This window comes from Boleophthalmus pectinirostris, unplaced genomic scaffold, assembly GCF_026225935.1.
Source record: "Boleophthalmus pectinirostris isolate CB_2022bp ecotype Guang Dong unplaced genomic scaffold, ASM2622593v1 HiC_scaffold_12, whole genome shotgun sequence".
NCBI classification, from domain to species: Eukaryota; Metazoa; Chordata; class Actinopteri; order Gobiiformes; family Gobiidae; genus Boleophthalmus; species Boleophthalmus pectinirostris.
Window position 1 is genome coordinate 31,062,409 of NW_026571018.1, and position 16,340 is coordinate 31,078,748.

The 16,340-nt window shown below is 37.4% G+C and overlaps 1 protein-coding gene across 1 annotated transcript in view; it reads right to left on the reverse strand.

Annotated features, from left to right (window-relative positions):
• Positions 1-1,909: 1,909 nt before the first annotated feature.
• Positions 1,910-16,340, reverse strand: part of LOC110153967 (rho GTPase-activating protein 26) — a 228,014-nt gene continuing 213,583 nt past the window's right edge. Inside the window, exons 23-24 of the mRNA XM_020917897.2 lie at positions 15,878-15,969; positions 1,910-6,068 (exon numbers count right to left, since the gene is read on the reverse strand). Coding sequence (XP_020773556.2) covers positions 5,980-6,068; positions 15,878-15,969 — 181 coding nt within the window. The 3' untranslated portion in view covers positions 1,910-5,979. The remainder of the gene's footprint in view (positions 6,069-15,877; positions 15,970-16,340) is intronic.

Sequence of the window (16,340 nt, forward strand, 5' to 3'; positions counted from 1 at the left end):
GCTCCAACTTGGTCTTTCCTTCTTTTCTTGGTAAAAGTCAACACAGAATACCAGATACAAACGTCCATTCTTATTGAAATTGTATTTGGTTTGATCACGGAAATCAGGACAATAGTTTGCTAGACTCAGAATAGTTGTTTCAGGACTTGACGATTTGCTGAATATCTTCCCCCACTCTTTAACCCAGATCATTATACTATATATAGTAATACAACAAGGCAAATGTTGTTGCCTGTGAAAAAATCTGAGTTTGTCACATGGGACCATTTCAAAATAATGGTCACTGTCAGTTAATGTTGCAGTGGAATTAAGCAATCAAACCAAAGTAATGGAGAACAAAACTAAAAGCACTGTATTTTTTAAAAGTATCTATTCTTTATTTTTAGATTTTACAGTGCATTCCTTTTTCTTTGAATTTATTACATTTAAAAGCATGTATCTGTACTTTCAACTCCATTAATTTTCTTTTTTTTTTTTTTCCAACTGGATTAAAAATTACAAAAGTACTTCACTTCATGGTTTGAGATTACCTGAGATGGAGAAATTTTTTTATGTTAAACAGAAATTAGCAAAATTTCTTATCAAGATCATTACATTTGATCATTTAATAGGCTAGTTTGTCCATTATTATTATTATTATTATTATTATTATTAAAGTTAAATAATAATAATAATAATATCTTTTCAAACTCCACTCCAACCGTTCCATTAACCTGGTCATTCCTAAAGCTCGCCGATTTCTGCATGAGAAAACATGACGTCCAAAGGGAGCTGACGTCGTTGCAACCATCATCACAACAAAGAGCTGTGCAGCTGTCAGCCCCTCCAATGGATAGCTACAGACCATGCAAGTGGTGGATTATTTTTTTTTCTATGTGATGCTGAGGAATCCTACGAGTATCACAGATAAAGAAAATAAAACTGAAGAACGAAGAGTCTGGAAGAGCCTCCTGGCACACAGCAGCTAGAGCGCTAACTATGTCCACTCATATATATGGTCTATGGTAACTACAGAGCAATGGCTGTTTACCAGTGGAGGTGAAAACAGGGAGTGATCACAAAATAGTGTCTTAAAAATAGGAGATTAAAGGTGCATTGCATAATTTTTTATAGTGGATCTGCTTGACTCCATGTTATTTTTTTGGAATGTTCTACACTAGGGGATTGCATTTTTTTTTTTCCAAGGGCTACATGAGAAACAGAAAATATTGTGGAGGACCGGGTCAAAATGATTAACTCAATTCTGCATAATATTAATTGTATTTCTTTATCAAAAGCAGTAAATATCATTGTTTTGACAAGCTGGTAAGACTGGTAAGAATATATGTTATGACAAAGCAATGAAAAAGTGAGGTTGCCTTACAAAAAATGTAATAAAAAAAAAAACACCTCTAAAATAAAAGCAATGCAGCTTTAGTCCATGCATGAGGTAAAATTATAAAATGTTTATTTTGTAATTCCAAATGAGTCAGAGTCAACCAAATGGCCAGGTCTGTCAGGATTTCGTTTAATTTAACTATCTCCATGGAGACAAGCAGGTCCCATCACCAGCCAAGGTTACAGGTGGGTCCATGCATGGTAAGAGTGCATGTTTTTGTGTTTTGAATTGTAATCGTAATTGAATACATACAAGATATATTTGATTAATGCCATACAGTGGAACATCTCAGACAAAGCAATAATATCACCATGGCACCCCCCACCAGAAAAGTTACACAGTGAATCTTTAAAGATTGCTCACAAAAACAACTTCCGGTGAGTAAATGAGATGGAGAAACAGCTATAAATTGGTAAAAAGTCAATGTTGTATAATAGGTCCACTTTAATAATGAATGAAACCCACATATTTTGCTCGGAATGTAATTATTGCAGTATGTTTAATCAATGAAAACAATTACATACAACAGAGTCACTGACATGTGTTTTATTGATGGTATTTTCAACATCACATAACATCTGAAATCATATTTAAGGCTGCATACAAACTCAAATGATACAAAATCTGGGCAAACAACAAGGAATTAAGTTAGTAGTTAGCTAAAATATAAAATTTCATACTTAAAATTATACCTTATCAAATGTTGTTTTATGTATGTACAAAGTCATGAACACACCACAAAAATCAGCTCAGCCTTTTCAAAGTATAAATAAGCTATGAACAAAGTAGTCTCATTTCACATTTGTCTTAAAAACTCCCATTGGATGTTGCTGTTTTAAATGTCCCTTTTACAGTATTATACAATGTTCACTGAAGCCCAAACAGACCAAGGTTCATTCACAATGTCTTTGGACTCAAAGGAATTCCACATATTGAAGAATCACCTGTGACCACAAATGTAATGGGTTGTTTTAATGCATGTTATTACCATATTTTTGGACTATAAGTCGCATTTTTTCCCCTGCTTTGGGTGTTTGCTGCAACTTATACTCCGGTGCGATTTATATATGAAGATTTTCATACTGACAGCCTTGAGAGGGCGCTCTAGGCTTGTGTGTCAGTATCTACGACCTCTATTACTCCTGTACCACTGTCACTTCACTCTACTGTACATGTCTCCTACAGAAAGAGCCGCTGTACTGTCTGTATCATGTCAGTCGATCGAACCATTACTTCTGTACCACTGAAAATTTAACATTTAAATGACTTCAGTGACAACCGAAACCATCCTGTCAGGATTCAGAAAGAACTGATGCCGAGTCTGACAACAGCTACACAGAAGAAGAAGCGGCGCTCTGTTTACCTCCGGAAGTTGCAGAGTTGCTCAGAAGTGACACCGAGGTTGAAGAATTCAATAGGTTTAGTGATTTGGAGTGAGATGGAGAGTTTGGTAAACTTGTTCTGTTCTGTTGTTTATGTTATAGTTTATCTGAAGAACTGTTCATATGTGACGTTAACAGTCTGTTGTTCTCTCTTCTATTGTTATTACTAGAACTTGCCTTTCAAGATGAAATGTCGTTTCCTGGTCTCTGAGTTTATCAAATAAATTTCCCCCAAAAAGTGTGACTTAAATATGTTTTTTTTTCTTCTTCATTATGCATTTTTTGGCTGGTACGACTTATACTCCTGAGCGACTTATAGTCCGAAAAATACGATAAGCACTGTGTGAGATTCTCCCAGTCACGTTAAAGGTCCTGTACCTGATTTTTCCCAAATATGTGAGCAAAATGTATCTTGCCACAGTACAGATGTATATACTGTATGCAGCTCTTGAGGTCCAAATGAATCCACTGGTTGTTGTCTGCATTGAATAAGAAATCAGTGTATTTTATCTGATAATCAGGTAGATTGCCTTAGCATCCTAGTTGTTAAAGCTCTGCACTGGTTTGTGAGAGTTATGAAAAGCATTTGCTGTAAATAATTACGATGTTTGGAATGCATAAGGTAGCTGAGGAATAACTTTGGACCACTGCAAACTGTTAAAAATGAAGTAGTTCTGATTTTTTCCACGTTTTTAGACAGTAAAAATCAGGTACAGCGCCTTTAAACAAACAAACAAAAAAAATGAACCCCCTTCCCTCACACACACCGCATATTTAGCTGGCCAATACGAATACATGGCTCCCAAATTCAAAGTTAAAAACATATTTAAAAAGATAAAGGGAGTAATAACTATTATAATGCATATACATATTTCCATTGTGCCTAAACAACCAGATTTGATACAAGGATACCAGATCCAAGTAAAAAAAAAAAAAAACATTGGACATTTTCTCACGCTTGAATGTAATATAGGAACCTGTCCTTACTGTACTGAACCTGTCGCAGCAAACTCCTGGTTTGCTTGTGACTTGTCTGAGCACTGGTGGCCTCTGAGTGAACCACCGTGAGTCCTAACATTGTCCCGCCTTCTCCATGTGCCCCGGGTCTCTCTCCAAGTTCAGTCCTGTCCCAAAGAATCAGCCTCCTCTCCAGTGTTAACCCTGCGCTCTAGGTTCAGGAAGAGTGGGCCTGCACAACATTTACAACATTTTATTATTACAGCAAATGCATCATTCGAAAAAGAAGCTATTATGACGTTTTGGTACTAACGATGATTTTAAAATGACTGGTTCAACTTTTTTTCTTTCTTTTTTTTTTTTTTTAATTCCAGTTTAAATGTAATCAACCCTCTTCAAAGCACTTCACCCTTTAACTGTAAGGTTGTCAGACTGATTCCATAACTTGGGCATGGCTCTTCACCGGCATTGCCTGTGTGTAATTTTAGAAGTGAAAATTGAACAAACAGCCCCAAAACCAAAGCAGTAACACTGAATGTCGAGAAAAGTTCAGTATAACCCCATAATAATTTAGACTTGTTAAAATGTATGTGATATATTTGTCATTAGGTCAATATTAACACACAGGCATGGAGCTCAAAAGTGACCCAGAAGTAAATTTTCCATTCATTTTTCCCAACACTTTTCACAAAATGTTTATATTAAGAGCTCAAAGACAAGGCAAAGCAGCTACTTGCAAACTAATATTTATAACGCAGTCGAAAAAGCACATTTAAAACACAGCTTTCAGTGAATTTCTTATTATTTCTTATAGCAGAGGTGGGGACTTGCAAGCCGTGACTTGGACCCGAGTCAGACTTGAGTCACTAGGACTTTTAGGACTTGAGACTTGACTTGATAAAATGGACTAAGACTTGGGACTTGACTTGGACTTGAGGCCTGTGACTATAAGTAATAAATAAGACTCAGTGCTTCTCCTAATAAATAGATGTTTTTAGAAAATACTTTTCTCTTCACGGTTGATACATGCCATGATTAATTTTACAGGAACAAACTGGAACATGTCCCTTCCACTTCTCTGTTTGTTACTTTGGATGGAACTGAAGTACTGCGATGTACCTTCAAAACTACAGTAATATGCAGTAATGTACAGTACAATACAGTAAAACAGAGGGAAGTACACAGAACATGATCCTTTCACTTCAGTGCAATCTACATGACAAAATATCTGTTATTAAGCGCATTTAAATCTGATTTTTTTCTATTCTGACTGTAATGATTCACACTAAGATCTTGTCAAAACATTTAAAAAGGAAAAATCTGCATTTCTACAACTCTTAAAAAATAAATATGTTATTAGGTTCTTTTTTCAGACCAAGGGTTTGTTTTCGTACCTGACAGTTTCAACTGCTCACTAAATTGTACTTCCTCAGAGTCGTCACAAGTGCTTTAAAAATCATACAAATTACAAAATCTAAGCTTTATTTGGTACTCTGGTTTAAAGACTTGAAATGACTTGAAGCTCAAAGCAGATGACTTGGACTTGACTTGGACTTATGGGACAATGACTCAAGACTCAACCTGGACTTGCCTGTCTTGACTCAGACTTGAGATCAAAGACTTGAGACTTGCTTGGGACTTGCAAAACAATGACTTGATCCCACCTCTGGTTTCTATTTTCATAAGCAGATATTACATAAATGTATAGGTCATTATGGTCATTAGTTATTGTATTTTTTTCTGAATGCCTTTGAGAAAAATGAATGAGAAACGTACTTTCAGAAGCAGGGGTGACTACTGAGCTCAAATGCTTATGACTTTTTAAAGTATAAAAAATACCCTATATTGTGCAGCCTTATTTAGGTGTATTTATTTCAAGCTTAAAGTTCTAATTTAAAAGCCAGTTGTTTTGTGTTTGGCTTCCTGTTGTCATGTGAGGTGAAGGTTTTTCCAGGGGCCCAAAGGAAGGACAGTGCAGCTCCTAAGTGCATTTCAAAGCAACTCTTTCATGTAGGCAGTTTTTTGTCACTTTCCCGTCCTGCTACTGTTCTCAAACACATTCCAAGTCCATTATTGTATTGTCTTCAAGAAAAAAAAAAAAAAAAAAACAAAAACACCAACTCAATACCACCAGCCCATTTTGGTCTTTCATTAAATCCAGTGCAAGTTTAAAAAAAAAAACACATCTCCAGTCTCATTTGCTCAATAATGGTGTTTGGTCCAGTTTTGTTTCCCAGTTTATTTGGTGATGCAGTTTCTTGGCTATACAAACTCCACGTAGTTTTCCGGTATGAGTCCCGTCCGTCCGCCCAGGGTCCCCTCCAACCAGCCCGGCTCTCTGGATGCATGAACTACAATGAAAAACACAAGAAATAAATCGTTATACTGTATTGAAGCTCCCAAATTACATAAAGTTGAGCTGTGTAAAGTGACCAGATTCTCAATTTTTTCAGTTTTTTTATTTAAAACTGGGACACACTCGGTTGGGAGGGTTGATGTAAATAAAACTGTGAAAAGATCGCGTGACATTGTCCATTCTTGACTTATTTGTGGATCAGTCATAATCTGAAGGACTTTTTCCATTTCCATTTTCCATTTTCAAATTATAGTTTTACAGTTTTAGTTTAACAAATGACAATCTACCCCCCCCCTCTTGACTGTTGGTGGGTAACAAATTGGACAAGAATAGGAACACCTGGGACATTTCTTGTCTAAAACTGGACTAAATAGAGGTCTAGTGAAGGTCACAGTGTTCCTGTAAAACAGGTTAAAACTGAGGTCATAAAACAGGTATAAAAACAACATGAGAAAATCATAAACCAGTTCTAAAAACAGAGACTAAAACAAAATGGTCTGAAATCAGGTCTAAACTAGGTCTAAAACAGGACTAAAACATGTCTAAAACCGGGTCTAAAACAGGTCTAAAACAGGACTAAAACAGGTCTGAAATTGGGTCTAAAACAGGTCTAAAACAGGACTAAAAAAGGACTAAAACAGGTCTGAAATCGGGTCTAAAACAGGACTAAAACAGGTCTGAAATCTGGGTCTAAAACAGGTTTAAAACAGGACTAAAACAGGTCTGAAATTGGGTCTAAAACAGGACTAAAACTAAAACCAGGATTAAACTAGGTCTAAACTAGATCTAAACCAGGTCTAAACCAGGACTAAACTAGGTCTAAAACCAGGTCTAAACCAGGACTAAACTAAGTCTAAAACCAGGTCTAAACCTTCCCAACGCTGCCTGTAACATGGTCTGATTCCTCCACTTGGATAGAAAGGTTTAATGCCTCACTGTGAAACATTCCAGACAAAGTAAAAACATCTCTTCCCGAACAGTTACACAACGCGCCTTGAAATACGACACGGCTAATTCCCAATACACAATGAATGGAGCGGAAAATGCGGCTCTTCTGTTTGGAGATAAGTGATCGCTGATAAAAACGTATTCAAAAGAAAAACAATAAAAGAATGGGAATAAAAACCGCCGTGTACTCTTTCAAACGACGGTGCTTAGTGTTATTATTTCTCCATTTTGTGGTCACATGTGTGCAATGCTTCAATCTCTTCTACAGCGTTTACAGGCTCTCACTGGCTCCTGTCTGATAGATTGCATTAATATAGTCTAAATATCAGCTTCAGCTTCACATAAAAAGGAGATTTTCATTTTTGTCGATATGGCCCACAGCTATTACCAATATATATGAATAAACTGTTGTGTGTAGCTCAAACTTTCATATGTACGGTATTCTCCAACGCGGCAAAATAAAACTTCGATGGCTTCTGCAGACAGGAAGTTAATTTGATTTGCAGTTTTGTTTCTTCTTTTCAGTTTCTTCTTTAAAGGACGAACATTACGCTATTTTCTGATCTCTGTTATGATGTTGTTTCCTCGTCGAAAACATACCCGGAGCTGTGGTTTCGCATATGTTTAATACACAAATCCTGCGTATTTATAGAAAACACTCTGTTCCACATTGTGATGTCATGTGCAAATACTGGAAGTGTTGTAATGTGTTTTTAAAAACTCCATACACCTTCACTAGAGTCATATGGATCATTTCAGTCCTGGAATCGACTACCTCTACTGATCTAAAGGTAAAAGGTTACGACTACCGCTTCATGACATCACAAGGTGGAACAGAGCATTCTGAGCTTTGGAGATGTAGGCAGACTAATGATAAAGGATTACAATGTTTTTTGGACTATAAGTTGCACTTTTTTCATGGTTTGGGTGGTCCTGCGACTTATGCAACTTATATATTAAACATTTCAGACTGACAGCCACGAGAGGCTCTAGGCTTGTGTGTCCGTTTTCTGCGCAAGTCTCTGGCAGAAAAAGCCATTGTCCTGCGGCAAGTAGTGAAATATGCAGTAGAAATCGGTAATTGAGCAGCAGAAAGGAAGTTTGGAGTAAACGAGAAACTTGTGAGGGACTGGCAGAAAGCGGGGATGGAGAACACAGCTTCATGGAAACTGGGCAGGTGCACCATCCTGGAAGTCACTGGATAACAAAGCCTGGACTCCCGTGAAAACCGAAGTTGTGCGGAGTTGCTCAGAAGTGACACCGAGGATGAAGAATTAAACAGATTTTGTGATTTGGAGTGAGATGAAGAGTTTGGTAAACTTATGTTCTGTTTATGCTATAGTTACCTGAAGAACTCTTCATATGTTACATTAACATATTAACACCTATTCAGCTGTTGTTCTTTATTCTGTTGTTATTATTACTATAACTTGACTTTCACGATGAAATGTCGGTTCCTGGTCCCTGATTTTATAAAATAAATTTCCCTCAATTTCCCTCACTGGACTTATAGTCCAGTGCGACTTATAGTTAAAAAAACTCAAACATGTGAATGAAACAAAGCACAACTCCAGGTCTGTTTTTGATGAGGTAACAATATTCTAACATGACTTAAACCCAGAAGTGTGGACTTGCAATTCGTGACTTGGACATGAGTCAGACTTGAGTTACTATTTTTAGGACTTAAGACTTGACTTGATAAAATGCACTAAGACATGGGACTTGACTTGGACTTGAAGGTCAGTGACTTGGGACTTGACTTGGTCTTGCGGACTCTGACTTGATAAGACTCGATGCTTCTCTTAATAAAAAGATGTTTTTAGAAAATACTTTTCTCTTCACGGTTGATACATGCCATGATTAATTTTACAGGAACAAACTGGAACATGTCCCTTCCACTTCTCTGTTTGTTACTTTGGATGGAACTGAAGTACTGCGATGTACCCTCAAAACTACTACAGTAATATACAGTAATGTACAGTACAATACAGTAAAACAGAGGGAAGTACACAGAACATGATCCTTTCACTTCAGTGCAGACTACATGACAATATAACTGTTACTAACCACTTTTAAATCTGTTTTTTTTCCTATTCTGACCATAATGATTCACACTAAGACGTTGTCAAGACATTTAAAAAGGAAAATGTGCATTTCTCTTAACTCTTATATAAATATGTTATTTGGTTATTTTTTCAGACCAAGGGTTTGTTTTCATGCTTGACAGTGAGAATACTTCAGAAGCACTTTTAAATCTGAATTCTTCCTATTCTGACTGTAATGATTCACACTAAGATGTTGTCAAAACATTAAAAAAGGAAAAAATATATATACTTATATACTCTATAAATACTCATATATAAATATACTAGGATTTTTTTAAACACAATTTATTTTAAAAATCATGTAAATTGCAAAAATCTAAGCTATATTTTGGCACTTTCATTTAAAGACTTGAAATGACTTGAAGCTCAAAGCAGATGACTTGGACTTGACTTGGACTTTTGGACTTATGGGCCAGTGCCTAGAGACTCGACTCGAACTTGCCTGTATTTGACCTGGGACTTGACTCAGACTTGAGGTCAAAGACTTGAGACTTGCAAAACGACAACTCTGCTTAAAGCTCACAAGAGTCAATTTTGCGTAATATAGAACATTTAAATTTCATTCCTCTGTTTCCTTTGATATTTCTGTTAAGTTTGTATCATGTTTTTTGTAAATGTTAATTAAATAAAAACAGAAAATTGATTTGACTGATTTGATACTATAATTAAGACAACACAAGACGGCTGACAGAAAATAAAGTCACTATGGTAAATGGCACTAGTGTATGTCAGGTATGTTTAAACCCACAGCTCCACAGCAGAAGTGAAGGCTGCATTTCTCACCTCTGTCTGAATCCCACTGAAGGGCCCTAATGAGTTCTCGGTGTGCATATGTCATGTCGTAGAGAAGGTATTTGTCAACAGCTCCCCATTATTCTGCATGTACCATTAACTTGACAGTGACAGGCAGCGCGCGCACTGGCAGAACTATATGAGGTATGCAGCTACAAAGGAGACTAAACTGTGATGAAGATGAAGATAACAGCGAGGAAGATAGAGATGTACCTGTCAGAAGATACACCGGGCCGATATTTGCAATTTTTAGCCCGTATTAAAGAGCCCATGTTACACAATTTTCTGCTGTGTTTTGTTTCATTCATACATGTTTAACACACAAATCCTGCATATTTAGGCTGAGTTCTTTCTCTCAAACTGAAAACACGTTGTCCCACCTACTGATGTCATGTGGTAATACAGGAAGTGCTCCACTGTGTTTTAAAACTTCATACACCTTCACAAGAATCATTTGGATAATTTCAGCCCTGGAATTGTCCATTTCTACTGAACTAAACATTAAACGTAGCTGTTAAGTTGGAAAAGAGCATTTTCAGCTTTGGAGATGTAGACAGACTAATAATAATGGATTATTCAAACACAAAACACAAACCTAGGTATGTTTTTGAGGACATAACAACATTATAACATTTTAGAGGCCCTTTAAGCTATTTTTAGATCTGTGAGAATTTGTGTGGTAAACATGTTTCAATGAAACAAAAGACGACTCAGGTATGTTTGTGATGAAACAACATTTTGGAAAGTAATGACATTTCTGCATCTTGTATTTTGTTTCAGTAAAAAATGATGATACATAATTGTTATGATGCTCTGGACATTATAAAGACATTCTCTTTGTTTGTTTGATTTTATGAACTATGACATCAACCTACACAGGGACTACGAGTGGAAATTAGCTCTGGTGCTATAACCTGGTACATGCATCTCTCCTGTTAAGGTTAATGTAGATTGTGCACTGTCCCTGTCTCATTAAATAAATAAACAGAAAAAAAAAACTAAAAAAACTAAAAAAAAGTGTGAAGTACTTACTACTTTTGCAAACCACTAGTAACGATAAACAAATATGTGCCAGGAATGATGTGTTGATATAGTATTGTGGATGGAGGGTAGTAATTTCTACTACACAATGAGGCCTGCTGCTGGTCATTTTGGTCTGGGTCATACAATTCTGTTATATTGTTGACCCGAGCCTGGACCCCCATCACAGTCAAGAGCCATAATGTGGCCCCCAGGGAAAAAGTTTGGTGACCCCTGCTCTAAAGGTTATTCAGCTCAGTGACTTGTACAAACTTTTATTCTTATATCTTACACATTTCATAATTCATATTATATTGTGTTTTCTATATGTCTGTTGTTGGCATCTCTACACCTCTCCAGGGGACTGCAGCTGAAATTGCAGCTAAAATTGGCACATTTACAGAAATACTTTACTTATGAAGTACAGGGATGGTACAAGATCTCATGCTGCAAGATCTCATGAGACAAAACTGCCAAAAAGAAAAAAAATATCTTTTGAGAGTTTTTTCCTCCTGAATTTACCTTTGGCTTGGACAAAAAGTTAAGAGCTGTTAAGAGTTAAGAGGAGTTAGGAGCTGCTATGTTACGCAATTTGGGACGCTGTAGTTCCAAAAAGCCTGCAGTACTATAATGACCGCTAAAGTATTACATAAAATAATTAAAAAATAATGAAGTCAAAATTGCAAAATGGACTGCACTATTTTGTCAAAATCTTGTCTTGTCTCGTTCTCATGGACCTAATTTCGTGGCGTGTTTCTGTCCCTGTTCAAACACATAAATACATACAAGGTTTGCAATTTAGTTTTAATAAAAGGACACAGTATTTCACTTTTTTCAGAACGCTCTTGAACTCTTGAATGATTGCGGCTTTTGTGATTTGATAATAGTGACAATTTCATCTCCACTGTGATTAAATGTGAAGGCTTTGGATAGATAGTATTTACTGTTTACTCTCTAAGAAGTAATAAAACGTCCTAATGGTGTTTGAGTAAACAGGCAAACCCACATCCCTCCGTGTGCCGGGACTTCACAGCTGATGCACGGCCAATGAGCACATCTCTATTATTATTTACTGTTGGTGATATGACATTATGCGGCGGTAATATGAGCGCTCTGGGACAGCTGGGGGTGCTCTGTGTGAACTGAATGTCTGTTTGGATTCCTCGGCCACGATTATATGTCCCCAAGGTCAAACCCAGGCCCATCTGATGCCACGGCTCCGCATTACATAATAAAGTCTTTACGCTGCAAACACTATTTAAGGCTTTCAAGGTCTCGCACACTATCAGATGAGATGCAAAACTCATTAACTTCTGAAGGGGCAAAAGTGACCTATTTTCAAAAGAGGTGATGCATTGAACTTTGACTTTGTATGTTGGCTTATCTATAATGACGACATTTCAAAGTAGCACTGCGTCACTTTTATGGTGGAGGGTTCGCTGCCTACTTCATGGAGATACAATTGCTTCGCCTGGAATGTTCCATAGTATGACAGTAAACATATCCATTTAGCATTTCACTATGGGAGTTTCTCTTACCGTATTTTTTGGACTATAAGTCAAGTTTTTCACGGTTTGGATGGTCCTGCATCTTATACTCTAGTGCAACTTATATATTAAAAGTTTCACACTGACAGCTGCAAGAGGCTCTAGGCTTGTGTGTCAATCAATCAATCAATCAAACTGTATTTCTATAGCACCTTCCAACGACCAAAGCCGACCAAAGTGCTGTACAACATTAAAACAAGATAAAAAACAATAAACATCATACAAACAGGTCAACAAAGCACATTACACTATTAAAATAAAGAAAGTGTCACAGGGCCACTAAGTGTTAAAAGCCGTTCTAAATAAGTAGGTTTTAAGTTTGGCTTTGAACAAAGGCAGGTCAGGGATGGACCGTAACTCGATGGGCAAAGAGTTCCAGAGTTTTGGACCGGCCACTGCAAAAGAAGGATCACCCCACTGTTTGCACCGGGACCTCCAGCAGATGTGGCCCAGCAGATCGTAGAGCTCTGCTGGGTTGGTGAGGGGTCAAAATCTCACACAAGTAGGAAGGTGCAAGACCATTGACTGCATTAAAAACAAACATCAACATTTTAAAATGAATGTCAGTATCGGCTACGCCTATTTCTCCTGTACCACTGTCACTTCACTCTACTGCGCATGTCTCCTGCAGAAAGAGCCTCTGTCCTGTCTGTATCATGTCAGTCGATCGCACCATTACTTCTGTACCACTGAAATTTTTTAATTTAAAGAAACTTACAGACAACTGAGAAGACTGAATACAAATGCCCCCAAAAAGAAAATCATATTTTAGCAAAGTAGCGAAATATGCAGCTGAAAACGGTATTCGAGCAGCAGAAAGAAATTTTGGAGTGAGCGAGAAACTTGTGACACCGGGAGGATGCACCATGCAACTTTCTGAGAAGTCACTGGATGGATGGACAAAGCCTGGACTTCAGTGACACTGAAACCATCCTGTCGGGATTCAGAAAAGCCAGAATAATTTGAATTTGAACTGATGCTGAGTCTGATGACAACTACACAGAAGAGGAAGTAGCGCTCTGTTTACCACTGGAGGCCGCGGAGTTGCTCAGAAGTGACAGAGGATGAAAAATTCAATGGATTTATTGATTTGGAGTGAGATGGAGAGTTTGGTAAACTTGTTCTGTTCTGTTGTTTATGTTATAGTTTATCTGAAGAACTGTTCATATGTGACGTTAACAGTCTGTTGTTCTCTGTTCTATTGTTATTACTAGAACTTGCCTTTCAAGATGAAATGTCGGTTCCTGGTCTCTGATTTTATAAAATAAATTTCCCCAAAAAAGTGTGACTTTTTTTTTTTTTCTTTACATTAAACATTACACATTTTTTGGCTGGTGCGACTTATACTCCAGAGCGACTTATAGTCCGAAAAATACAGTACTCAAAAATACAATAATTCCTTCCGTGAATATGGAGGACTCTCTTTGGACAATTCTGAATTGAAATGTAGCTTACCTGCTTGCCTCCCTCGTGATAAATGGGTTTAATTTATAGTGTGGAACATTCTAGACAAAGCAATAACATTTCCATGGAGACAAGCAGGTGGTGGACCTTCCACTAGAAATGTCGTGCAGTGAAGAACCAGACTAATGCAGTCAAATATGGTAGTGAGGGTACACCTGATAGTTTGTTTGTTGGTGTATTGTAATAATATTGGAATGGTACACTGGAGACTGCTCAAATCCTGCTTGGAACTGCTTTATTACCTAGTACATTGTATTCTTCACAGCTGACACACGTTCAACTGGATCGGGTGAGCAGACAAACAAACTGAAAACCAACAGCTCCTATAGGGTTACCGGTACTTGACAATACTTAAGCACAATTTTTAGGTATCTGTACTTTACTTTTTACTTTTAGTTCACTACATTTGAGAGCATGTATCTGTACTTTTCTTATTTGAGAATTGCTGAAATGGCTGAGACTTATTTTTAGCACATTTAATTAGTTAACATCCCAACTTTGAGCAAACCAAATACCCAAAAACAACAGCTCCAAGTGTGTTAGCTGTGGTGTAGTGGATAAACCATGAGCTTTGGAAACCTAGACTCACTGGTACTTGACACTGCCACTTTGAAATAGCCACTGTATACTCTATGTGTAACTAAGTTCTCTCTGGTTTCTATATGTGACAACTCCGGCCCATGCGCTTTGTAGTGTGGGGCGCACCTGAGTTTTGCTACTCCATGTAAGCTTGGACAATAAAAAAATAGATGTGCTTTGAAGAAAATACTATTTGAGTTTAATAATTCATAGTTATTTAATGTTTTAAATTGCCATTTTGTGAAAAGAAAATGCATCCAAATGACAACTGCTGCAAAATCCTAAGCGCTGGACATTGTGGCATATTACTGGAGTCATTATATAACAATCTCTATGATAATATTTTAGTAGAGGAAGTGCTGTGGCTTCATCCAAAAAAGTACTGAACCGCAGGAAATACAGAAATAATAATGTTTTGTGATAGGGAACATTACTCTAGCTAAATAATGACGGGCTTTGCTATAATAGAATTGGAGTGTTCTTGGTTGGAAATAAACCTTCCTGCCGGGTCTCAGTAACTGTCCGTTGTCCAGAGTGTTGCTGGGTTAAAGGGACAGTTTGGAATTTTGGACATAGGACCTCATTTTCTAGTGAGCCAGAGTGATGGAGACGTGTGGAGATACTTTTTAAAATATTCCATCCAGTCCTTGTATTTGCAGAGGTCGCTTGTGCTAGGCTAGTGCATGTCAATGGCCATAGTTAGCCTGCTACTAAAAACAGTCTTACCCACTCCACAAAACACCTGAAGCAAATCTATTACTACACCAAACTGTCGATGTAAATGTCTGTGTTGATAGAATAATCGTAGAAGTAAAACTAACCTTGCATCACATTAATAATTGCATGTTGAGGGACTATTTTCTCATATATCAGTCCGCCGCTGTCAAGCTTTCTATCAGGAAGTATAACTCACTGCTCACTGACATACATTTTTCAAATTCAAGGTTGGTTTTACTTCTGAAATTATTCTATCAACACAGACATTCACGTGGACAGTCTGGCGTAATAACAGATTTTTTACTTTGGGTGTTTTATGGAGTGGGTAAGACTGTTTTTAGTGACAGGCTAACTATGGCCATTGACATGCACTAGCCTAGCACCTGCGATGTCTGCAAATACAAGGACTGGATGGACTATTTAAAAAAGTGTCTCCACACGTCTCCAACACTCTGGCTCACTAGGAAATGAGGCCCTATGTCCAAAATTCCGGACTGTCCCTTTAAGGTTCCAGACATCAGGCCACAGCATCCCCATGGAAAAAAGAATCAAGTCTATTTAAGTCCATCATTATTTTCATCGGGATTCACATTGGCTGTATGGTCTCTCACCTCCTGTCCAAAGTGACTCACCGTTTTCAAAGATGGTCCCGGCGATGAAGGACAGTTCTGAGTCGTGCTCGGCCTTGCAGGCGTACAGAGCCCGCGCTTTCCTCCCAGAGATACTGCAACACACACAGACAGATGAGTCAAACTACAGGGAACTACATTTCAAATAATATGCTGCTTTGGATAGATGTACACAAAAGTTTGGACATAACCTTTTTCCTGCACTCTTAAATGAAAGCACAGAACAAAAAAGCTGTTTGAGTTGAATAAAAAAAATCAATTTATAGACCAAAATGTATTCTAAACTTTTGACTCATCAAAGTGTCCACGTTTGGCAGCAGATATAACAGCTGAACACACTTGTGGCATTCTTCTTACAATAGAAATATTCTTCAGAAAGTTCTTCCCAAGTCTGTTGCAGAAGTTCCCATAAATGTGTAGCACTTGTAGGTTGTTTGGCTTTCACTCTTCTGTCCAGTTCATCCCA